The following is a 25715-nucleotide window of genomic DNA, read 5'->3' on the forward strand; positions in this document are numbered from 1 at the left end:
TAGACACCTTCCTTAGATCTGTTATTGACAGCAATATCATCTATCAGCGGAAAGGTCAAATCCTCACTTTTGAGAGTTATCATCAGCACAAACTTAAGGTAAAAAATGTAATTTTTCTTTAAAAGGAGACTACAGGTTATGGGAGCCCGGTGCTTAAGTGCTAGGGGTGGGAAGGGAAGGGAGGAAATTAAAATGTGCAGAACATGCCCAATTTGCCATCTAGAAATATCTACTTAGCCATATTAAACTTGGTATATAAATACTGTAACTCTGTTACACAATGTAACAATGTTGTTACATTGTCAAATCCTTTCTAATTGCTGTATTTAACACAGCAGCTGTAAAAAGGAGGAATTAAAAAACTGTACTTTCTCTCCGGTATACAAGTCTTTTTCTAATGTAGCGGTTGGAGTGTAACCATTCGAGGCACGATCATAAAAACAGACATTTCCTGCAATTCCCATGGGACTAGTCTGCCCATCAGTCACTTTAGCAGTGCTGGTGGCAACATGCAGTTCTCTGAAGGGATGTAAAAGAATGGAAACATCTCTGGAAACTGAATTTCTTCAACCTTTGTGATCACTAATAAGCTAGTTGCAAGGCTGGATGAAGACATCTGGCAATCAATTTGACTATACTGAACGTAACAGTGGGCAAAGCTTGTGTTTTAAACCATCAGCATTGCCAGTTAACAAATTAAAGCTGAGCAGATACCAGAAAACTGCATTTGAAGAAACAAACACTATCTCTAAAGCAACTGAAAATGCCTATGTTTCTAAACGACAATACAGCCAAGCACAATGAAACCACTGTTTTTAACTGACTGCACCTATGACCCTTTTCCTGGAGACCTCGCTCACAGACAGATGACCTTGAACAGAAATAAACTAGTCTTCAGCAAAGACAACAATAAAGTCACAACATTCAACAGGCATAAGAGTAATAATATCAACTAAAAACACCAAAGAGATGGAAAGACACACTGCAAATATTAAGATAGCAGCATGTTGCCTGCCATCATATGCTGCAAGGTGAATGTAAAAGGAACAAAGTGACCTGTGCACAAGGATTAGTAAAAGCGTAATTGTTACAGAAGAACATGAATGAGGTAGTTGCCCACAATACAATACCTAGGGTGATCAGAAACTGGACATTAGGAAGTATTTCTGTACCAAGAGGGTGATCAAACACTGGAACAGGCTTCCTAGAGAGGTAGTCGATACCCCAAGCTTGTCAGTGTTTAACAGGCATCTGGACAATGCCCTTAATAACGTGCTTTAACTTTTGGTCAGCCCTGAAGTGGTCAGGCAGTTGGACTAGATCATCATTGTAGGTCCCTTCCAACTGAAATATTCTATTCTATTCTATTCTATTCTACTCTATTCTATTCTATTCTATTCATTTCTCACTATGTTTCCCCTAGTTGCATACCGCTTTCAAACCATTCTAGAAAGACTCCTGCAGTATATGCCAAGGCAATAACTCCACTTAGACCTCTTCAAGTTTCTTCATTTGGGCTGACAGGGGTGAGGCTGGGACACCATAAGAGAAAGCATGATTTGATTGACTAACACCTGCAAGAGTAGTTAATCATGGCTCAAATAGTCAGATTGACAGTTGCCTAATACACCACACCGAGGCATTAACATTGAAATTTATGTTAACATGCTGCCAAAGCACCCCTAAGTAAGTATAGGCATGTTAGTAAAATAGAAGACACACTGAAAGTGGCTTTTGAAATAAAGCAGTACTACAAGTGAGGGATATCACAGTCCTGTGAGAGGCTGCACGTATGCTAAGGGTGGAGTAATGGGTAGTTGCAAAAGTCCAAAACAGCAAACACCTAGTCTAATAGGATGCTATTTTGGACCAATATGGAAATGTTCCTAAATGATTCAGATTTCTGCCTGGAGAGGATAATTCACTGCTGCAAAAGCAAAACTTGTACAGCCACCAGAGTAGCAATTCCTTTCACAGAGGAGCTACGGGAAAGAGCTGACGATGATCTGAGATGGGAGTTACAAGGAATGTCACACACTGAAGCAGCTGATCTGCAGCACAACATCTGGAAAGAAGCCAAGAAAGCTGAGTATTTCCTTGCATATCAGTTAGGCTCTGACATGTTATTAACTTCATTAAAAATATCATTTTTTTTTAGATGCTAGGAATGATAAAATTTGAAAAACAAACCAACTATTTTACTGCTTTTGAGACTCCATATGCTGAGGTAGGCAGATAAGTGAATTTGGCACAATCTTGTCTACCTCTAACTTCCACACCAGTGTTGACATTAACAACTACTTCATTTTGGATTGGAGAATTTACATGGAAATTTGAGCAACTATCTTGTCTATGGATATGATGGGAATTCAGCACGGTAAGGCAGGATAAGAACATCTCAAATCGAATAAAGACAGATAGTGAAAAGAAAGGTGTTTCTGTAGGCATCTTCATATACTGGGCATCTCTAGTAGCAACAAGTTTAAAGCCAGTCCCTAAAAATGTGAGCAAAATTGAACATACCAAGTCTAAAACCGGAAAATGTTGACTGCTTCTAGGTCTGTCCATTGCTTACCTCCTTCTTACTGTACATTTCCAAGTCACTGAAGCCTTGTGGCCCATAAGCAGCACTGGAAGTTCTATAATATACATTTATAATATATAACATTTTATAACGTATAATATTTAATAATATTAAGTTATTATTATTGTTATTATTATACTGCAATATATTTTCTAAGATTCAAATATGAGAGATCATCAATCATTTGAAAGACTCCATAAATCATTTACAGAATCTGGGTGAGTATGGACAGAGAACCTCATTATTTCTAAATCATTTGACTGTGGCATTTGACTTTAGGACACTTTCCTAAAAAAAGTGAACTGAATTAGGAATCGCTAAACATTTTAACACAGGTACTGAGTTATATCAGTCTTGTTTGGAATGGACATGACATAACTACCTCATGCTTGGGAAAATATCTTTAATAGCCTTCTAAGAAAGTAATTCTATCATCACAAATAAATTCTTTTTAGTAAAAGGTCTCTGGCTTTTAACAGGCTTTCTGTCACAAACCTGTCTTTATTTTCTGATTCTTCACATCCCAGTGCTCTAACCTATTTCATCTATTCTGGTGTGGATCTCTTCTAATTTGTACTGCTGGAATTGTCTGTTTATGAATGACTGATTATTCTTTGGGTGAACAAAATCAAAGTTTCTCATGTAGCAGATGACTATAATTAACACCAGGTGACAGGGTAAATCAGCATCTCTCTCTGGACCAATTAAGAATTATTTATTGATGTTTGGATAGTTTCAGTGGGGCTGAGAGATTGTAATTTCCTGCTCCAAATCTCCCAGAGCAAGAATTTAACCATACTTTACCCAGAAACCAGAAACTATTATTGGCCATTCTGCATGTTTGGGAGTAAGAGTGATTTTAATTTTGATGATAAAGAGACAAAGATCTAGATTGAATATAAAATGCCTTTCCTCAGGAAAAGGGAATTGGTTTGTTTCCATGAATTACTTTGATTTCAATTAATCAATATTTTTCAATGAAAAATCATTTAATCAGAAATCTTACACTAGCCTTGTTGACTTCCTTCATCAGCAGATATGTCAGCAGATACACAGGTTATGGATGCAAAAAAAGCTCAGCCCTCAGATCAAAACCTCAATCTCCAAGCCTCATGAAGATGAAATGTGATGCTACCCACAGCTCCCCAGCAGGAAAGAAGTCGCTAGACACCTCACTCAGGTTGCCCAATTCATGGTAGGTGCTCCTCTACTCAAAATAACATGGTAGTGACACTAGTGTAAGATCAAAAAACTATGCCAATCAACAAATACAGGCTGCTGAATTCTTTAGCACATACCAGAAAGACATTTCAGCATGAACTGCATTATACCAAACTAGCAGATTTCTTTTGAGTAGCAGACATACAACTTCTAGAAAGAGAAGACCAGAGCCTGATGTCTTTACTCATAGCAAATGGTACCTTACTCAGCAGCGAGGGTAGTAGTCAGCAAAAGTAAATGTGAAAGAATAAGGCCCATAGACGATATTCAAAAAACATTATTTCTCCTACACATTTCTAAAAACTGTACTGCCAGGATTGTCAAACATGAAGATATGCCACTAAATATTAGTTTTAAAAACCTACACAATTTGGGACCAATTTAGCCTCAAGAGCACCTCTGTTCATTGCACATAATTATGGCTGCTGAAATTATCTGAGGAAATTTCAATTTCCAGTCTTAATACTACTCCTACTATCAGAGTATTTTCTGGAGTGAAGTGGGCAGTGTGTTCCTGAGATGAGTTCAAGTCAGACTGGCAGGAGACCCCCCAATGTGGAATTTGCTCCTGCTGGAAGTTGGTTTTGCTGTGATTTATAACGAGATGTGATGTGAGACGTGTCTCCTTGGTCAAGGATATACTTAATTACAGACCATCGCTGGGTTATTTAGAGTTCAAATTATACTGGAAAGGGGCTGTTTATATTGTTTATCATGAGCAGCAGATTTACTATCTGTCTGTATTTAAACTATATAGTGTGTCTAAATACCAAGGTGACAGACACACAACGTATCATTACATAAATATATTGAATTAATTCAAATTAAAGGTTCAGCAGATCTTGTAACACACTAGATATGGATTTGTTTATAAGGGTTTGACAAAAGTGCCATATTAAGGTTCATTACCACTCTAATTAATGAAAAATAGATCCAGTAATATGCAACAGCCGCTGCTACCACTTAATGCTCTAAAACAAGGTTTGCCAGCCATGAAGTTCAAGAGCCTGATTACAGATAATGGACTTAAGCTTTCTGCTGGGAATTTGTTCATTCTGCAGCCTCAACAGAATTTGAACTTCTGACATTTCCATCATGCTGTAGCTTGACTAGAGGTAAAATAGAAGCAGCTGTAGGGAAACTGCTAATGGACTAACTGAAATACATGAAATCCACCAGGAAGCCTAGTTGCCCTGGAGAAATGTTATATTACTAGAAGTGGGCTCAAATTTAAGGCAAAAATATTCTGAAATAGGAGTTTCAAACCCCAAATTTAAATCTAGAAGTCATATAAAGTTTAGGCACTAAAATTCACTGCTTCCAGCATTCGAAGGGAAGTGTGCTCATGTGCTCTTCACTTGCCCTTGCTGGGCTTCCTCACGTAGGAGTCCCAAAGTCTCCTTTGAGAGTCAGTGGAGAGAAAGAAGTTCCTCTGAAAGCCTAGCAGACTTCAGACACGCAGGTGAGACTGGCAGGATCTTACTCTTCTGACCCACGGCTTGTTATTTATTATTCCTCATTATGTTTATAATGTGCCACCACGTGGGAGCTGCCCTCACAGACTGAGATTTCATTGTGATGGTAAAACCCCTCATACGCACAGGACAGTGGCCAGAAGTTTAATTTTGTCAGGTCACATGCAGCCATCTAGGAGGCCCATTGCCAGAGAAAGGACCATGGACTCTTCATTTATTTCAGTGTTCCTGAATGGCTTGACAAGGAGGGGATGCCATACTTTCTTCCCAATTAGCAGACATGTCCTCTTTTATTTCGGGGATCTTCAGGGAGCACGGCTCCTCCTAAGGCACAGGCAGACACAGAGCTGGCGTCCCTGGCGCCCGGAGGCAGCAGTTAGGAGATGTGGTGCCCAGATTGCTACTCTTATGCACAGTATAACACAGCAACATTGCTCTGCAGTGCTAACAGCCAAGCTTCAGACTGATACGCCTGGGAAATTTAGGATTTGCAGAAGTAAGTACATTTTAAAGTACATTAAGCACCTGGGAGGGTATGTTGGTATGCCCTTTACATTACATACACAAGCTCATATACAATCAGAGAAAATGAGGGATGGCAGGTAACTCCTGACATGGAACAAAATACAAATCAAGGTTTAATACTACGCTATTATTCCCATTTTTACAGAAATAAACAAGGGTACAAAGTTGTCAAATAATTTGATAGATATTATTACTAACCTGGTAGCACACAGGGATGCTTGATGAACTAATTTGTCAGGGTAGTGACATCGTAGGCACACTAATGTAAGCACAGAGCTTTGGCCGTGAACACAATTTTTCTAGTTATTAGGTTATTAATGGAAAAAAATAAAGGCTGTCTGAATGTGACCCTTGAGGCAATCCTCAAATTTATTATTTCTAGCTCTTAGGCCATTCCCCTATGTGATTTGTGTTTGATCACAAAAATAATCAGAGAACAGATCTGCTGGAGATATATTGCAAATTTAATTAATAGTAAACAGACTAAGTCCTCTAAAATATTATTGTTCCACTGTAACAATAAGAAGAAAGAATAACTGAATGGATGGCTAAGTAAATAATTAAACAAATGCATGAAAATTAATAGGCCAAAACTGGCCACGTGCTTTTAAGGAGACCTTAGCACCGAGTTCACTGAGTTCCGTCTGAAGCCATCCTTTCTCTAGGCTGAACAAGCCCAGGTCCCTCAGCCTCTCCTCAGTGCAATGCTCCAGCACTGATCATCTTGGTGGCCTTCACCGAACTCCCTCCAGTTTATTGATGTTTTTCATGTATGGTGTTGGAGTGGGCAAATGGGGTGCAGTATCTTAGATGTGGTCTAATGAGTGCCAAGTAAAGGGAGATAATCATGTGCTCTGATGGTGCTCTAGCTAATACAGCCTGTTGGCCTTTGCTGCTAGGGCACACTTTGCCATGACTGCAAAGCCAAGGTGTCAGGCAAATCGTTAACTTTATGTAGCAAGAGCTGCAAGATGACTTGCTAAAGGTTATTCCTCAAAAGGTCAAATCTGGAGAGATGCTGAACATCAGAAACTCCCTTCAGGGACACTAAAGTCCAGAAATGGACAAAAATCAATCAGCAGAAGAAGAGAGACACAGAATAATTAATGGCAAGAAATTCAAGCTACTGGTTTAGTTTCCGGAAGCTGTGCTGTGTTTTGCAGAACAAAGTTTCCTTTTCATCCAGTGAATCAGAATAGGAAGACATCCACAAGCAAAAGACTGTTGGCTACTAATTAATTCCGCTAGCAAGTGATGAAGTTGCAAGGGGGACAGAGAAGATGCTTTTAAGGCTAGAGATTGCCTACATGAACATAGATGCAACAAGAAGAGCAGGTGAACTCCAGAGAAAGGAAGAAAGACCACAATCAAGTGAAGTAAACCCCAACACTCACCGAGGCCTGTGCCAGGAGACCTGTCTGAACTATTTCACAAAGAGTAGGAGGGTAGATATGAGCTATTTAAAGGAAAGCGGGAAAATCTATGTCAGTCACCCCATGATCACATGCAGAGTTTTAGACACGGAAGAACCCCTCCGTTCACTTTTGCTGGGAATTAACACCTCAGACTGAAGTTAATCCCTGGCAGAAACTCACCAGTTGAATGGAGACAGGAAAGGGAGGAGAAACGAAAACTGAATGAAACAAACTGCTAATGTTTCCACACAATGGCATTTGGGAGAGCAGCAAACCACCCTGAGATGTCAAACACTTCTAGTAAGTTCAAATTCTTTAAAGATTTATATGTTTCTAGTAGGTTCTAAATGACTGAAGTAGGTTAATTTTACTAAATAAACAGTCTGGTACTTTCTTATGATTGTGTGCTGACAAAACCTGACTACTGTAAAGTTTCAGGTGCACCACGAAATCTTGGAATAATGGTAAGTCTGGTTAAGGAGGGTAGCCGTGTTTGGCGATGCCAGGGAGAGTGAATGTCTGAATTTCTAGCTTTCCCTTGACAGGTGGCTGGGAAGATTTTTGAATTTTCTTTCCACTTTCGGCTAGGCATGGGAACCTCGGGGCAAGTGTGTGACCTGGTGCCAGGCAGGGTTGGGTAAGGTACCTACCATTCTCCCCTGCTGCCTGAACAAAACAAGTGCCAATCCCAATACTTGCCCCTCTCCCACAGTGTCATAAAATAGCGTAGATGGGGTAAAAAGCTTGCTTTACACATTAGCCCTAACCAGTGCACCGGTCTGCTATGCCATGGGACACTGCATAACTCTTTTTTAGACCAGGATGGCATTCATCTACATGACAATTTGTTATTCACTGTTTACACTGAGACCCATGTGTAGAATGGCTATAAGCATGTGACTCTGTGTGCTAGCTGCTGTATAGATGCATGGGAGAATGTGTTTCCTGCCCCAGTCGATCTATAAGTTAATTTAAGATACAGGCAGATGAAATTAAAGGCTGGAGGGAGGAAGCAAGTTGAGAGAGAAGTTGGGACGTTGATATCCTGAAGTTCCACAGATGTTCTGTAAAAAGCATTTGCTCCAAACCATTAGAAAAATAAGAAATTATCAGATTAATTTGGTTAGCCATACTTGATTTCTACCTTTATGGGAAACTGTTTTCCTGCAGATTCTTTTTCAAAATAGGGTTTTGACTGTTTGTGGGCCTATTCACCGTTCTCACAGATAATTTCTAGAGCAAAGAAGGGGAGGAATACTCTCTTGAAATAGTTGTAGAAGAAGTATGCTATATCCTATGCCAGAGTCACTGGCAGAGCAGATACCTGGACTGTCATGCAGAGAGCAGCAACTCAGGAAGCAGAAATGTTGTCAGAAGATGTTTCTAGGTAGGTTTTCAAACTTATTGCAGTGTACACGTGTCTGATCACAGAGGTTAAATAAGGAGAACACAATGTATGCACATATGTGCATGGTATCTATGCATGTATATGCAAGATGTGGAGTATGTCCATTAAATGCATGCAGCTCCCGTGATTTTCAATGAGATCAGCTCTCAGCCTCTCATTCTTCCAATATACATGCCAGCTGTATGACATGCATAGGAAAATGTCTTTTGGAGAAAATAAGAAACATGGACTGATTGGTATTTAGGGACTTTGTGATTTTATATCTAGAGAAGCCTCGGGCAGCTGACAGTTGACACACAGCTATTCTGGATTTACACCCGGTTACTGTAAACAGAGTCTGATTCCACCAGTTTTCATTCAGAAGCAAAACAGAAGGGGGGGTGTTTATTTTTATCTTAAAATAAACGAGAGCTGGGACACTCACCTATTACACAGAATGGTTTCCTTGCAAAGCGCAGTCTTCCTTGCCATCCTCGGTATCGACAACAGCATCCAGCAGACCAGATACGAATAATAAATTCCAAACCAAAGACAACAATCATGACAAATTCCTAGAAAGGGTAAATAAGAAAAATGCCTGTTACAGATAACCAACACTGAAGCATCAGGAAACTTACAACCACTGTGTGTGTCTAGGAATCCACCCTGAGCATCTGAAGATCCCAAGCCAAACTTGGGATCCTGCTACCAGGGTGGTTACACACCTACACACAGAACACAATCCCCAGAGCTTCCTAGTGAATGGTCCAAGTCTAACCTGAATAACGTTAAATATCTGCTAAGATTGGCTACTAAATATGAAACACCAAAGAATTGAATCATACACAAAAGATATCAAAGCAAAATACTCAGTGACTTTGGATATCGAGGATCAGACCACAGGTAATTTAGACAGCTAGTGAAGAATATGTTATATATCCACATCCATAAAATCAGTTCTTAGTTTGACGGCTGAATGTTTTGGTAGATATATTCTCATTGTAACAATATACAGGTGAAGTGATTGAGATGATGCAGAAGCATTTAGGAAATCAATTTGTTCCCAGAAGTAGGTTAAGATACATGCAAGTGTAATTACATGCAATGGGTATGCAATTGTTTGTAAGACAGTAAATGAATGTTCACACTAGGCATAACTTTCCCTGGACAACTTGTGAATGAAAGCATTTAAAATCTTGCCTTGCTTCTCTGGCTTGCTTTTCTTTCACATTGGAACCTTATTTAAGACTTTCCATTTTAATAGCATCAACCTGCATTTATGCAATTTTTATTGGAAGAAATTTTTCAGTACTGCAGTGAGGTCAACAGAGTTACAGCAATAGAGCTTGGAGCACAATTCAGCTCCGTACCTTAAGGAAATCTGAATCCCTGTAATATGCAGTGATATAGTACATACACACCGGTATGGAATGATAAACTTAGATACTATTCTGGAATACCATCATAAAGCTATGGGGTTTGAAATGGTAAAATAAAAATCTGTGCGTTCACCAAAAGAAGGAGAAAAGTACTTGAAGGAGCTTCTTAAACAGTTCATCAAGAAGAAGAGGATGAAAGTTGTATTTTATTTGGCAGCTGAATGTATTTCCATGTCCAGGAGAAAGCTGTTCCTTGTCAGCCAATTAATTTATTATTCCTGCAGGATGAGGAGTAGTGTGGTACTGGTAAGAAAGCACTGCAAATGAATTAAATAGAGGAATACTTGCAAGGGTAGGGTTGATCCAATATCGATTTTTTCCCAATAAACAGTTTACATGTTTTTAGACTGTGAGAGCCTACAACTCTACAAGCCAATAAGGCTGTAAATATCACATATGTAAATGCGGGCATTAATTTACCTGAACAAATGGCGTTATTAATATTGTGTCATGTAATGGTCCTTTACTAGCTTAGGATTAGTGGCAGTACATTGAAACATTGTGAATTTAATTTGCTTTTGCTGTCATAGAACTATTTGAAAACATAGTATTCCTTCCTAAAACGTCAGCTTGTATAACTACATCACACTGAAAGAGTTCTTAGAGCCTTCTTCAGTGTCTTCATTTCCAGTTTTGTAAATCCCATATTGAATGCCTAAATCACAAAAGCAGAATGAGATCCCTCTGCTGAAATGTGGCTAAAGAAAATGTCATATTTTTTGTTAGAAAAGAACACATGGAAAAATGAGTGTGATTGTTTAAAGTTTTCTTTTTATTCATTCTACTACAAGAAACTTCAACTTAATTCCATGCACAGAGTTATTGCACAACTTCAGAAAGGATTATGTGCAAAATTGAAAAAGTTCTCCATATAGTAACAATAATTCTTAATAGTTGGCTACCATGTGGTACATTTCCTTATAGGAAATTCTGTGTAGGCCAAGAATAAAATGGACAAGAAGCCAACTGGAAAAAAGGAAGAATATGTATTTTAGTTATTTAACTACCACTTTTATAGTGGTAGTTAAATCATGAATTGTCAAATCTGGTTTACACATCGTTAGACGATGTCTCTGAATTTATGGGGGTTGATGGCAGGCATCCAGGCCATTTGACATCTGATTCTCCTGATGAAGTTTCTTCTTTGGGGCAGGAGTAAGAGATACCAAAGGAGAGGAGGCCAGCAAAGCACGAAACATTCTTTGCTTCCAATAAAATCTTTTGCTTGTTAAAATCTAATCACATTTCTTTTGACTAAAGTTTGTTGTTTCCCTGGAAAACATATTGTGTGTACAGATGCATGAGAAACACCTCCTGATTTGTAAGTATGCTGAAATTGTCACAGGCATCTTACAGGAGATGATCCACACACGCAGGAGCGTGTCCTCTATCATACTCTAGACCCCAGTAGGGCCTCCGATGGAGAACTGGCAAGAACAGAAAGTACTTCATGATTCTGGAAGGACTAGTCTGCAGCTTCATTTCAGTTAAATTAGTATCACAAAACTGCTGGTAGAAGTTGAAAAGAGGTAATTTTTTTTGGTAGTTTACTATTCTGGTTCCTATTAGCACTATGCAGTTTTGTATTCATCATCTGTACTACCATTAGCAACTACTGTTTGCTATGCTTGCTCAGTTATACAAAGATAAAAAAAGTCATTGTGTGCTGAAAGCATGTGTTTGAGAGTCTTTTGTACTACATGGTGTACTTGCGTGTCAGAGGCAGAAATCCTATTTGTCTCACACACACAAATGCATATACATGTACTACAAAGAGAAACTTCCTGGAGATATATCTATTCTGAGAGAGAAAAAGAGCAAAAGGATGTTTTCTCAAAAAAAATTTTTTTTCAGGGTGGGGTAAGAGTATAAGATTTTTCTTGGAGAAACAATGTGAAATATCTTTGTTCATTCCTTGAGAAAAATCATTACCATTTGTAGCAACATTACGAATTTATGCATGGTGATATTCTCTCAAAATTAACTGAAATTTCTGCTACCTAAGTGAATTTTAACAACAGCCACTGTAGTTATAGTAAGTGAGCTCACATACAGCAAATATGCTCTGTGCACTGGAATGCTAAAAGAACCGCTGATTTTAAAAATACTATATATGATTTTCTTCCACACATACCAAATTTCTGGAGGTTTTAAAATACAGTATAAGCTTTAATAACAGAAAAGACATTGAACAATGGGAGATGGGTTTTCACACTTATTTTTGCACTTGCTGAAACAGTGATGTTTCAAAATGATCCTTATATCCTGGTCACTCCTACTTCCTCAAAGAACAACTGATTTTGAAGGGAATACATATCATCATGAATAAAGTCTAAAGGAAAGGGATTTTCCTAGAAAATGTGAAATGCATTGAAACAGAACTCTTCATAGTGGTATACATGACAGTTTTGTTGTATTTTGGATTGGTCCAGGTTGAAACCAGAGAGAAACAAAGAAACCCACACCACTGTGAAAAAAGTAATGTTTTAGTAATCAGTGCACTCAGTCACAATGTAAAGTCAAATCTCTGTCAAGGTTAATGCAGGCCAGGGAACGACATTATTTTTTCCTATGGCAGCTGCACAGTCACAAGGTTTTCCATGGACAAAAATTGGAAGGATGCATCCCAAACAAGATCAGGATTTTTTTTTTTTTTTTAATTTCATTTGGAATGGCTTATTACAAAATTAAGCACAAATCTAGGCTTTTAAATAACTTGGTTTTAGTTCCTTAGCAATTGAAACAGAAAATCAGAACATAATTGGAAAGACATGTGACGGAATAAATCATTAGTCCTCATATGATTTGTAGGCTTGCTGTAGAAATGATGCATTCCAAGTATCTCTGTCCTACGTATAATATGATGGAACCTCATTAATTTTGGATTATTTATGAGATATGAATAACAACATTTACATCACGATGGGAAAATCCTGCACTGTTGATAAATCTGGCCTCCTTCAAAATTCAGCAAGGCTGTATTTGAACTGATGAGCAAGTTTAGATTTACTGGAAACCTAACCCTTCCCTTCCTAGGTAGAGCAGGGATGCCTTGGCCTTCGCCATTTCTTCCCTTTCCCTTATGTTCTCATCCTTTTCCAATCACAGCTGCATCTGGCCTTGCACCACAGTTACCACAATCTGTAACTTCTTTGGCTATTTAAGCTCACAGGCCCCCACAGTAACTGCTATGGCAGATGCATGGGTGGTTCGGACAGTGGAAAGTCTTTCTTCCTTCTCAAAGCACAGTTCATCCAGACTGATGAACTTTTCATTCTGAAATGTTTCTGCATATGCAGCTCCAGTTGTCATGGGGAACTATGCATATGCAAGAGAAGCAAGGCTGAAACACATGAGCTTAAAAGATTCAGTTGCTTTGGGCATAAGGAACACAGGTGCCAGCGTGGTCCTGAAGTCTCTTACATCTGCGTGTGCCTTGGTTGCTCTGCCACTGGAACAACAAGGGTCACATAAATGGCAGGAAAGGAAAAGAAGAGGTCATCCAGAGCAAGGTTTCTATTAACAAAAGGTCCTGGAGGACTCTAATGAACAGGGTTTATAGTTAATTAAATCGAGCATACTTTGTACAATCCAGCTACAATGAGCACTTTTTTTTTCTTTTTTTCCTATCTAATTAGGATACAAGTGATGATTTGTTGAAATTGTCTACATTAATATGCTTCTCAGGTAGTTTTTAACGATAAGGATTTCCCTAAGCATAACATTATAACAGCAAAAAACTGTTTTTACCATAGCTTTCTTGTTCATTAACATAACTGCTTATTAAAACTTAAAATAATTTGCTGCTGCTGAAATCAGGTGCCTTGGTTGTAGACTGTAATTTTTGGGGATCAGAGCCATTTTCGAGATGAGAAAATGACCAAAGGTGAGTACTCTGTGCTGTTCTTCTAGGATGCTCCTGGTTATTTTGCAATGCGTAAATGAGCTGAGGTTTGCATATAAGAAATCTGCCCACAAGACAATGGCTCTGCTGTTATTTTAATTATATTTCTTGTATGGAAATTGTGTTGTTAAGTATTTTAAAGGCTAATGAAGTACGACAACAGAGCTGCAGACTGATGTAACGAGCTGCCTGTCTTGAGCTCATTGGAGAGTTGGGTCTACGAGTGACATTGTCAGAAGCCCGGGAAATGGACTAGAACAGATCAGTCCCCTGAAATAAGCTTTAATAAGGCCACAAGTGTTTTCCTACTGAAGACAACATCTCTGCAGTGTAGCTGCACTGCAGATGCTCATCTGGTGTAAATCAGTACAGCCTCACTACACTGGTACAACAGCAGGAATAGGAGGAGCAATGTCATCTGATACAGCTCTGGAAGTGTCCCTTCTTCCATAAAAACTCATAAACAGGGAAGTCCAGTGGTTCCAAATCAGTTGGAAAAGAGGGAGAATAAACATTTTCTCATCCTTTAATTTACGGCTGACTGGTTTAAGAATGTCACCAGCTGCTAAAATCTCTTTATGGTGACACATGAATAGTTGATACTATTTAAATAGCAATGCTTTATTATTCATTGTCAAAGAGGATGAGATTGTTTTCTCATTCAATTAAAGCAAGAACGTAACACCTCAGCTTCTGCATCCCTCTCTCAAGCAAAAAAACCCCTCTACTGATTCAAAGTACCGAGCACCAGAGTTGGGCTCTACACTTTAAACAGATACTATCGGGATGTGAGGGGAAGCACACCACCAGTCTGTCTCAGAGAAACCTGAGGAAGGTTTGAGCTTTAAGTAGTTATGATGCAGAAGCTGGTGTAGGACTAGGGACATTTCTGTTACACTGGCCAGTTTCCAGATTAAAACCAGCAGATATGAATACGTGCAAGTTTTATAGTTTAAAGTAATAGTATAATTTGAACACATTTGTATTATTCTTGGTTCAGCATTAGGAGGGCAGATCTTTGATCTAAACAGCTAACAAGTATATCTACACGTGCATACATACACTTAAGGAACTAACGTTTTAATTCTTTCCAACTGCAGTTTAACAGTGGGAGAGGCAAGCATAAATCTGAAAACATAACCAGGAATAGACCCTGTTAGTGGCACATAAATCACAACCAGAGACTTCAGTTCAGCTCCCAGTGCAATACACAATAAGCATGAAATGAAATTTATGTGCCTTTTTATCATTTATCAGTTTTGTAATGAATGTAATACTTTTACTACATTTACTTTTCCAAATTATGATTAAGATTTCCCATGTTGATTCTATGTTAATAGAGGATTATTGAGAAATCAGTTGTGTGCCTTTTAATCTAATATACAGCTACAAGTCTATTGATATAATATTAAAATCCCAGTGATATGCTTAGTTTTAATTAGCCACATGTTATATAGAACTTCTGCTATCCAACTCCCTTTTAGCTTTTTGTGTTTATTACTTGAAATGGTCACCTATCAGTCATGCTTCTTTATTCACTTACAACAGAAAAAAGCCCAGAATTTTTATGTCAAGTAAAACCAGTTTTGAATCAGATAGTACAAGCACCAGAATGATGTAGCTGCCATTTAATTATGTTTTTTATCATCTCTTACAGATGTATTTGCCATTGTACATGCCAGATGTAAACAGAAGTATTTGCCATATCAGACCCAATACACGATTCCTAGCACTGAAACCGCGCTAACCTTCCTCAGCATCCACGAAGGAAGGACAGACACCCTTCTGCCTCCCCAGATCAGCAGACCCACTTCACACCACCACCACGGACCAACCGCTGAGGATCTGCCAGTGCCACAGGAACGAGTGCCTCACAGGCGCACCGGGCAGCTGTGCTCCCGGCCGCTGGCCGTCACAGTTACTGTGATTACCATGTCAGGGCACTGTGTGGGCAAACACATCCCAAAACTCCTTTTGGCTTTTGGCTTTTGGTGGACATGGTTCTTCTAGGAAGACCCTGGCGATCACTGAAAACCCTTTTTCAAATTGGGAAAATGGCAATGCGAAATGCTGACTTCGCCACCCACCGTGTCTATCCTGCTCTTCCCTGGATACAGCATCACCCTTAAATATGGTGTTTTCCAGCCATTTGCACTCACTGCTTTGTGCCATATCATTTGTTTATGTGTCAGGTACAACTACACTTCTGAGAGAATTCCTGAAAGGAGATGATAGCCGTAAAACTCACACTATAGAATAATTTTCTACTTTCCAAACATTTTTGTATCCTGCTGTGTGCTTGTTCACATTTTCTTTCTCTGTAGTGAGATATCAGCAGTAAATGGTCTCATTTTGGTTTTAAAATTATCCGCATATTGAAAACAATGAAGCTCTGTACAGCTGTACCCAGGCCTTTGCATTTCCTTTGTGATTTCTTCACGCATTTTTTTCTGCTGTAGTCACGTTTCTGATGTCACATGTTACAGGCAGACGTTCAAGCACATGTCTCTGTAGCAACACAGCTCCCAAATCTTCCTTTTGAAATGTTTGTGAAGAATCTGATATCTTTTGCTGTGTCCGAAAGAAATGCGGAATGGGTGTCAGAGCCAGTACAGACTCTGAATCCTTTTATGCTCTGGCATCCCTGTTGATTTTGTATTGATGCAAGGGGTTTAGGCTAATTGTTACGGCTGATCACATGTATGTGAATTAACTGATAACATTTGACACGCTGTACAGCAGAGCGGGACGGGATATTATTTCTTTTATTCTTTGGTCTTAGCATGTTTGGAGTTGTTAAATCCTAGAGAGACTGCAAATGACATTTGCTGTGGGTTTTTTTAAGTTATTTCTTCTTGCAGTTTCCCAGTTTGCAAAGCTCATTAACAGAGCTTCCCTAGGAGTAAATCAATGCATGTTTTAACCACTGGGAGACCTATGGGCATCTGGGATGATATACACTGAAATGTTTCCAGTACCAAATGTTTTCAGAAAGCAATTTTAAGAAAATGTTTTCTGACAATTGGTAACTTTTGGCAAACTGGACTTGGAAGGCACTTTACCCAATCTGCCAAAATCCTGCTTACGTATTTAGTTTCTTGAAGATATTAACTTCTGTCATCTCACCAAACATTTCTGTTACTTGCACAAGTCTTTGGTTACAATATTTTCATTCCGTTCCTTAGGTTCAGTGAAAAAGTTGACTTGGTCCCCTCTTTTCAGTCCAATAACTAGACTTTGAGAGCCAGTATACCAAGTCTTGTGTTTTACAAATTATGCCATTTGCTGAGTGTTTTGCAGATTTTCCTATTATCTTTTTTCAAGGCTTATGGAATTTTGGTCTTTTGGAAAAATAAAAGAACAAACCCCTTCCACATCCTCTCAAAAACATACATATATCTTTGTGAGACATTCATTTCCTGTGATCATATCTTCATATGGTACAATCAGCCAATTCCTGTCTGGTTCAGATTTGATACCAAAGTTATTATCCTGTCCATGACATACACCCTTTCCTTAGGCACTCCGTGGAAGCCTAGAAGTTTAAAATGGCCAGTACTTATTTTGCTAATTCTTTGTAGCTCACCCACAGTTCACGTTCCTCAGGACTGGACTTAGTTCCAGTGTGTGTCTGTGTATTTACCATCACCTACACTTTAAACTCTCTTTGGATTTTTGTATTATAGGTATGTCTGCTCTGGATCCTTACAGATGTTTTTTGTACTTGCCTGTATTTTGATACCTATTTGCTTGACTTCACAGTTTTTAAACTGAATCTTGTGAACAGATTTCTTCTCTCACTTGAGGAAAGTTCACATTTTGACTGTAGCAAGCTATGTCTTCGCATGCTTTGTCACATCTGTGCAAAGTGAGTGACTGGATTATGGTTTCTGTATGTTACTCAGATGGTGGGTGTTCCCTAGGTTTCCAAACAGCTTTCATATCACTGATGTTCTGCCTTTTTCAGCATTCTTTTCCTTTTGACATTTAGTGTTTTGTAGACTTTTTCCTTGCATATTATTTATAACCATGTACTTCGGCTTTCCTCTGGAGACATATTCTGCATTTCCATTTGGCAAATCAATATTTCCCTAACAAGGGTCAGGTCTGAATTTCTGATAGAGTTTGATATCTATCCATTTTTACTGTTGCAATCTAAACTGTTTGTTGCCTGTTTTAAGGAGGTAACTTTTGCTCTCCATATAACAAGTTTGGATCCTTATCAAACTCTGGCGTGAAGCCAATAAAACTCAATACTGCAGAGTCTAGCATAAACTATTACAAATCTACATCTATGGAAAATATTACACTTACGACTTGGAAGTGGTTTCCCATGCTACCTTGTTATCCCTCAAACCGATAAAACAAGAAGGAAGACATATCATGGAAGAGCAGTTGTTGTGCAAGGAGTGTTGCTCGTTTGTCCTTAAAGGAGGTCAAGGACAGCTGGTTTGGTTCTTTAGCACAATGCGTTGACTCACCTAAAAGGAGATGTGCTTTTCCCTCCTCAAAGAATTATATCCCTATTAATCTGAATCCTGACACCCCATCACTAACATCTAATCCTCCCCATTTTCCACTCTTAATCTCAAAATCCTCCTAGAGATTCTGTGTTCTCCTAGAGAAAGTGGCCCCTTGAATGGCTGGCTAAAAGGCTCTTTTCTGAATAATATGGACAATCCTTTCCCTCTTAAGAGTATGTTCTCCACCTTTGAATGCTAGTTCTCCCTATGTTGGGAAACAAAGGGAATCAGAAACTGATTGTTCACAGTACTAGTATCTTCTCTCCTGACTTTCTCCATATAGCCATGTAACGTCATGTGCAAGACAAGCTAAGTGACAGCTCTTACATAGGAACAGATAACAAGAATATAAAAGAGTATAATGTACTTATTTAAAAAAATCAACACTGGCTTTCTTACAACGGGTTAGTCATTTTAATGTTAAAATTGTACCAGGTCATGAGTTGTGTTACATTTAACACTACTTGTGAGTTTGCAATTTCTATCCATCTTCATTGCACAGTACCACCCACTATACATGCCCTGTTCATTCAGAGGGAATGGAAAGTAATTTCATGGATGGTATTTCATCCGGCAGCCATTGACTTGTGGCAACTCCAGTGATCTTAACACTGCACAGTAAATGGAGATTTCTTGTTGGAGTGTAACTGGTTGGTAGTTCTGCCTGCCTGGGAAACGTTCTGGCAGTGACTGAAACTTTCTTGCCTTCTGCTGCAGTTGCTGTTGAATGCTGTAGTACTTGAGGTAACCGTTCATAGCTATCCTGCTTTCTTTAAGTGATTCAGTTATGAGATTTTTCTTTGCCCTGGTTGCAGATCACGTATAATAATGCTGTTTTAGTCATCTTTAGTCATCAAACCCATTTAAGCTTTCCCAGTAGAACTATAATATATTGCATTTTTTAATTACAAAAGAAAAATGATTCCATTCAATGTGTGATTTTTCATTCTTCTCTTTACAAAGGTTATTTCTGCTTAATGCAGAAGAATGAAAGAAAGGACAAAACATTACTGACAATGTAATCAAGCTCAGAAACATATCAATAATAGACTTATGCCAATATCGAGACGTCTTTATTCTCTGATGTTTGAGGTGTATTTTATCATCTTCAGCACTGTTGACAATAGATTTTTTCATAGATACCTTTACAGTTTTATGTGCAGTGCCATGTTCCTTTGTTATGAAATAATTTTTATTGTTACTTTCATCTCTCTCCATAGCTACAGTGTGTGCTTATTTGTTTTAGAGCTTTGTTGGTTGGTTGGGAGTGCCAACGCTGCCTTCTGACAGAAGAATTACAGCTTTGGGGACACCTACTGATAAGTTTTTAAATAACTTCACCTTTTCATTTACATTTTTGCCTTGTCAGACTTCCTTCTAATAACTGTTAGTTTCAGAAAAGTGCAACCAGCACTTACATTTCCAATGGGAAGTCTGCTCTGTTTGCACACAAAGATTCTCAAGCAGTTGTAATGAGATCTGGTCCAAATCTTTATAACAACAGTCAGCTCTGATTTGATGAAATCAGTATACATAATAGGAGAGTATCAATTTAATCAGCAAAGACATGAAATTATTTATTTTGATGAGGTAAGACTATTTTCTTTCAAAGCTAACAGGTAGTTTATTATGACATGGTTGAATTGTTTTATGCTCATGTTATCACCTTATTATAATATTAGTGTATATGAATCCAAACAAGACTGAAAGCATGAAGGCTTTGACCTTATCAACACTGCATTTCACCTCTCTTATTCTGTCTTTGATAACGTCAGTTTTGCATGTCTAACAAACAGACGTAATTTTTCAGAGCTTTCTATGCAGAAATTTTGAAATTTCAAACCCTTGCTTTGATTTGGGATGAAAGGAAACATTGAAAATGAGTATTTCCAGAGAAACACTGATTCTGAGTTTTGACAAGCTCTAGCAAACTTGAAAATCACTGATCTTTTAGCTCAAAAACTGCAACAAAACTGCAATAACGTGTGGTCTATACCCTACCTTCTTTGTTAGACATGTATCTATAATTGAAATCTCTCAAGATCATTCAGTTTTTCCTTTTATGCATTGTTAGCTGGTCCTACAGAGCCATCCATCCAGTCGTCTGCTCAGGTCTGGTGGTCTTTTATCCAAGCATCACAAGAGAATTCAAGTTCTGAGACAATAAATCTAAACTGAAAAATGCTACTTTTTGAACTGACCACTATCCAGCTCCCTTTTTTTAAACCCACTCTGCCCAGTTTTAAAATTTTGTAGTGGATTTGTATGATTACATCTCTGTGGATGGATTCACTCTCCTAGAGCACAGACAAATTGAATATGTGCTTCCCTGCCATAGGGAAGATATATCCTGTGTTTTTTAATCAGTGTTCATCCTCTTTCTATGTTTCTTTTATGGGAAAATGTTAGAGAAGGAAGGAATGTTAGGAAGATCTTAATTGCTAGAAGCACTTACTAGACTCTCCTTTTGTATTCGTATAAGTGACTACAGTACACGTAGAAGCTAGACTCATCTACTGCACACTGTCTGCTTTTATGTCTTTGGGAACTATTTCTGCCTGAAGAATGTGTTCCTAGAGCACATTTTCAGAGGCCCTTATCCTACAGAACAGGGTACAGCTTTCTACCCCAGCCTTTTTCAGAGAAAAACACAAAACAGATTTGACAAAACCAGTCCTGCAGAAATTCATGAGTTTTGCAATCTCTCCATCTTGATTAAAAATGAAAATTATGAAAAAAATAGAATGCTTTGTCACTTCAAATAAAAATGACATTTCTTTCCTGCAGCCTCAATTTTACTTCTAAGCCAAAAGTTCTAAAATGCTCAAATACACAAATAATATTTTATGCCAGGTCAAATTAAACATTTAATCTGATCCAAGACTTTTTTTGGACTTTTTGATTTGCTGAATCTTTGTGGGTCAACTCAAATTATTTTATTTATTTTCTTGAATTGACAGCAAACAAACAGAAGTGAACCAGTTATTCACATAGCTTTAGTTGAAAATGATCTTAAAATATAGAGAGTTTGGTCATGAGAGTGAATGACCTCCAGTTCCAGATATATTCCTTCTTGGCTGTCTTCCCCAAAAGATTTGATTTTGCCTTCCCAGCCTAAGTTTTACTTCCCTTGTGTTTATTATTTGATAAAGTGCCAGCAAACTTACTTGTAGGAGATCAGCAATACACCAAAGATTATCTTCTTGCTGTGTTAGTTGGATTCTTGAGCTGCTTGTGGCTTTTTTGATGTTGAAGTAGATTTTATTCTACTGTCTGTCTGGGATATATCACTGCTACAACTTGAGTGCCAGAAGTTGTGTGCACAGACGAGGCTAAAGCATAATTATCATTGTAGGTATAAGGAGTTTTATCTGATGCTCTCCCCCTGGTTAGGCTTATTATTTCTGGACAAAAATCTAACCAAATTACTTACTGATGTAACAATCCAACATTGCTGTATGTAACATGCACTTAACTTATCTGCAGGACTTTAATTTTAAGCATAAAATTCAAATATTAAACGTGTTTCCCTTGACAGGTCCCCTGATAAGTAGAAGATGCCTAGGAACACAGTAGTACTTGTGCGGATGCCAGAACTGAAGCCCTGGCTGCATACGGCACGACGCAGCAAGGCAGGTTTGCGTTGGCTCTGGGAGCAGAGCTCAGGCGTTTCTGCAGTCCAGACGAGTCCATTAACCTCTGCTGACGCTCAGAAGCCCTCCGCTAATACTGCTTTCCTAAACAATGATTTACTTTGAGCTATCGCACACTGTTGTATTTTTCTGAGAGAGTATTTAGGATGCAGTGATTAGGAGATATGTTTTCCGCTCCCTTCTAAGGCGAGGCTGGGGGAGATAAATGGAATTGACTGATTGCGGAACAATAATCTTCTCAGCTCCTCTGGCCTTTCTGAGAAGGAGGGAAAGGTTTGCTCACCTCATCTCCACTTCCCTCTTTAACCTCCCTGTGTAATTGTGAATAGCTGCAATATGTCAAAAGCCACAGGTGCCAGCGCAGGCAGCAGCTCAGGTATTAAGTTGAAGGAACATTACATTAGCTTTTTAGCCAATTAACATGGCTGTAGGGGGGACCATCTGGAATAAATCTGCGAAGCAAACAGTTCACAGAAACCCAGCAGGCAGCTCTACGGATTGTATTTGTATGGTACTTCATTAGAAAATAAACATATATCTTCCATCTCGAGCACAAAGCAAAACAGCATTAAACCAGATCTCTGATAGTTAATACAACTGTCTCTACTAAATGACACACTTGTAAGAGTTGTGTGAATCACTGCAAGGAAAAGGTTGTGAAAACTCTAGTGACTGCAGTTATGTGTTGGCACAGCCAAAACAACTGCTCCTGAGTTAATGCAGAAATGTATTTTTCTCTGAGTTTGTGGTTGCAAAAGCCTGCTTTGATAACATTGCTAATATCAGCTAATGATTCAGTATGCAGAGAAGGAGCAAATCATGCATCAGCAAACTGGAATAAACCAGTCAGCTTTAGCCTGCTTCTGGAACTTCATACTTTGCTGTGTTTATATTTTTCTCCATTAGAGACCCACAGCAGGAGCCGTAAAATTCGTCATCGCTAGATTTATTCCTGCCAAGGACTTGCTGAACACACTAGGCTATAGCATAGAAATGTTGGACCAGGCTAGTACTGATGCTTCAAGGATTAACTATCCACCCTCTTCCTCCTTAGGGCCATTGCTGTGTTCAGAGGATGCCACGGGATGTACAGTCAGAACTGTTAAGATGGACAAAGTCCATCTTTGAAGCCGCAGTAGCAGAAAGTGCTGCAGTTTCCCACCATAGACCCCGAGCAGCTCCACTCCGCTGATGGACACCTCTACAAGGACTGGTGTATCGGCTAGCGGAGCTCGCCGCACCTCCGCCCGGCGGTGAGAGCAAACCCAGGACTTCGCAGAGCTCCTCCACGTTCAGGCTCCTGGGAGAGCCATGGCAAAGCACAGGGAATGTGTTTATCAGCCAGCTGAGGAATCAGTGGCAGTAAGCGTACCAACACAATCAACAAATATGTGGCTCATGGGAAATGCATATTTTATGTCAGAACAAATGGCATTTCTACAACCAATTTGCATGAGTATACAGGGAAACAGATTACTTTTCACAAAAGCACCTGCTATTAGAAATAGGGTATTTTCAAACTAATCAAATTTTCCTGTTTTCTATACCAGAAAATCTTAGCAATTAGTGTAGTAATTGCAATAATATAACTAGTTGCAGAACATTCAAGCAAACTTCCATTTGCAAAGTGTTGTTCAGCTATGTAAATAATGGGACTAGGTATGAGTGTAGGATTAAATCTGATCACTTTTAGCTGGTTTAACGCCACCTGATCGTTCCTCCAGAAAAAGAAAAAATGCTAATATGGCTAGGAAGCAAAATACCACATTTAGCATGGCCCTCCCTAATTAGCCCTGCTAAGAAACCATCAGATGGAGCAGAACATCACACATCTGCACCTAGCCAGCTCTGGATGTCTAGTTCAGGTATCTTGATCCAGTGGCACATTGTGCTGTAGAGACCTAGCATACACCATAATTATGCTTATCGGCCTGCTCACACCATAATTAATTAGGGAGCTGTTCTGAAGACCAGGGCTTTCAAATATATATACAGTGATGACAACTAAAATGTCGGCATTTGTCAACAGTTACTCTACCCCAGGCACTACCTAACAAGCCATAGTCTGCTGTATACATGGAACTGAAATAACCATGGTAACTCTGGGTATAGAGTGACATTTTAATGATCGCTACCGCCTAATCTGAGGCCATCACTTGCAGAACTAAATGGCCCATCAAGAAGCAGATGAATAAAGTGGCGTCCATACAATGCATGAAAAATATTAAGCTCTTTTAGGGATTAAAGCCATTTATATCTATCTCAGAAAGGAAAAAGGAGAGATAAACATAATACAAAAGCATGTATTATGAAGAAATAATGAAACTACCACATCCTACTGAAGCAACTGCCACTAAAATGTCAGTATCTACCAATAGCTAGCACAAATTGGTATCTAAGATACCAAAATTATTTCCTATTTTAAGTATAAGTGCCTCTTACTACATACTGACTTTATAAATGGCAGCAGCAGTATGAAAGGTCTTTCATGCTCAGTCACTGCCAAACTGCAGTAGAAAAACTATCAGTTATAAACCACAGCAATTCTCAAGCAAAGAAGGGGATGCAATACCGTACTTTATTAACATTTTCATACAATCTGACCTATTTTTAAAGAAAAAGATGGTGGAATCCTCTATTTTATTATTTGTTCATCATTCTGATGAAAAGTCTGGTTTCTTAAAGCATTCAGGAATTATACTATTTTCTCCATGGTGAGGGAGAGGATTTGAGTGTATATAAAATTATCTGTAAAACTGTCTTGTATTTAGAAGTTTCACTTACCAAAATGAAGAGACAACCAGAGGCAAGTTTTGTGTGTTCAGGAATAGTAGAAAACACGGACAAAATCAAGCAACCAAACACAAGGAGAAAACTGAAAAAGAAAGAATATTAATAATTGTTAATATTATTCAGAACCCTGACCCAGTATCTATATCGATCCTACTTCACCAACATTAATAGAAGACTATCAATGAACAGTCTTCATTAATAGAAGGGAATTCAACCACGTCTTAACTTAGTTCATTAAAGACATTAGAATAGCCGATTACTAAATCCACATGCTTCTGAGCAGCACTGGTAGAATTAATGGAAACAAACACAAGAAACAAAATTTTCTTGGAGAAATGACCCAATATACACAGACACTACTTTTGGTATCACAAGCCTGTACCTTTATGCAGTCCAGATACTCTTAGTGGCTTTAAAGAAAGATCACCAATGGGAGAGTCCTCTCCCCAGTCTGAAAAATCATTTCTACCACAACTGACCACAAATATCTGCTGTATAAGCTTATCGAAGAGCTAAGATAGATACATGTTGCACCTAACTGCCCATCCGAAACAACTTCCTTCTGAGCAACAGACTTCATGTACAAACCACCAGAAGCTGAGAGGTAGTTGAGTTATGGCATCACTGCCCTAAATGAACAGGCTCCATTCTGGGAACAAACTTAATATCATACAATCCATTGAAGAAGTTAAAACAAAGGAGTGAATTAAGAAAGTCTTACACAAGTCATGCAATTACAACCGGGAAAACATGACCGTAATTTTGAGCTTGCATGAGCTTGCATGCTTCATGGTAC

The 25715-nt window shown here is 38.6% G+C and overlaps 1 protein-coding gene across 5 annotated transcripts in view; it reads right to left on the reverse strand.

Annotated features, from left to right (window-relative positions):
- The window catches only part of KCNQ5 (potassium voltage-gated channel subfamily Q member 5), a 295136-nt gene that overhangs the window by 61552 nt on the left and 207869 nt on the right, over positions 1 to 25715 (reverse strand). For all 5 annotated transcript variants that reach the window (XM_050893934.1, XM_050893932.1, XM_050893931.1 and 2 more), the window contains exons 2-3: positions 24911 to 25001; positions 9053 to 9179 (exon numbers count right to left, since the gene is read on the reverse strand). In XM_050893934.1, the coding sequence (XP_050749891.1) occupies positions 9053 to 9179; positions 24911 to 25001 (218 nt within the window). The remainder of the gene's footprint in view (positions 1 to 9052; positions 9180 to 24910; positions 25002 to 25715) is intronic.

This window comes from Gymnogyps californianus, chromosome 3 (assembly GCF_018139145.2).
Source record: "Gymnogyps californianus isolate 813 chromosome 3, ASM1813914v2, whole genome shotgun sequence".
In the NCBI taxonomy this organism is placed as follows: Eukaryota; Metazoa; Chordata; class Aves; order Accipitriformes; family Cathartidae; genus Gymnogyps; species Gymnogyps californianus.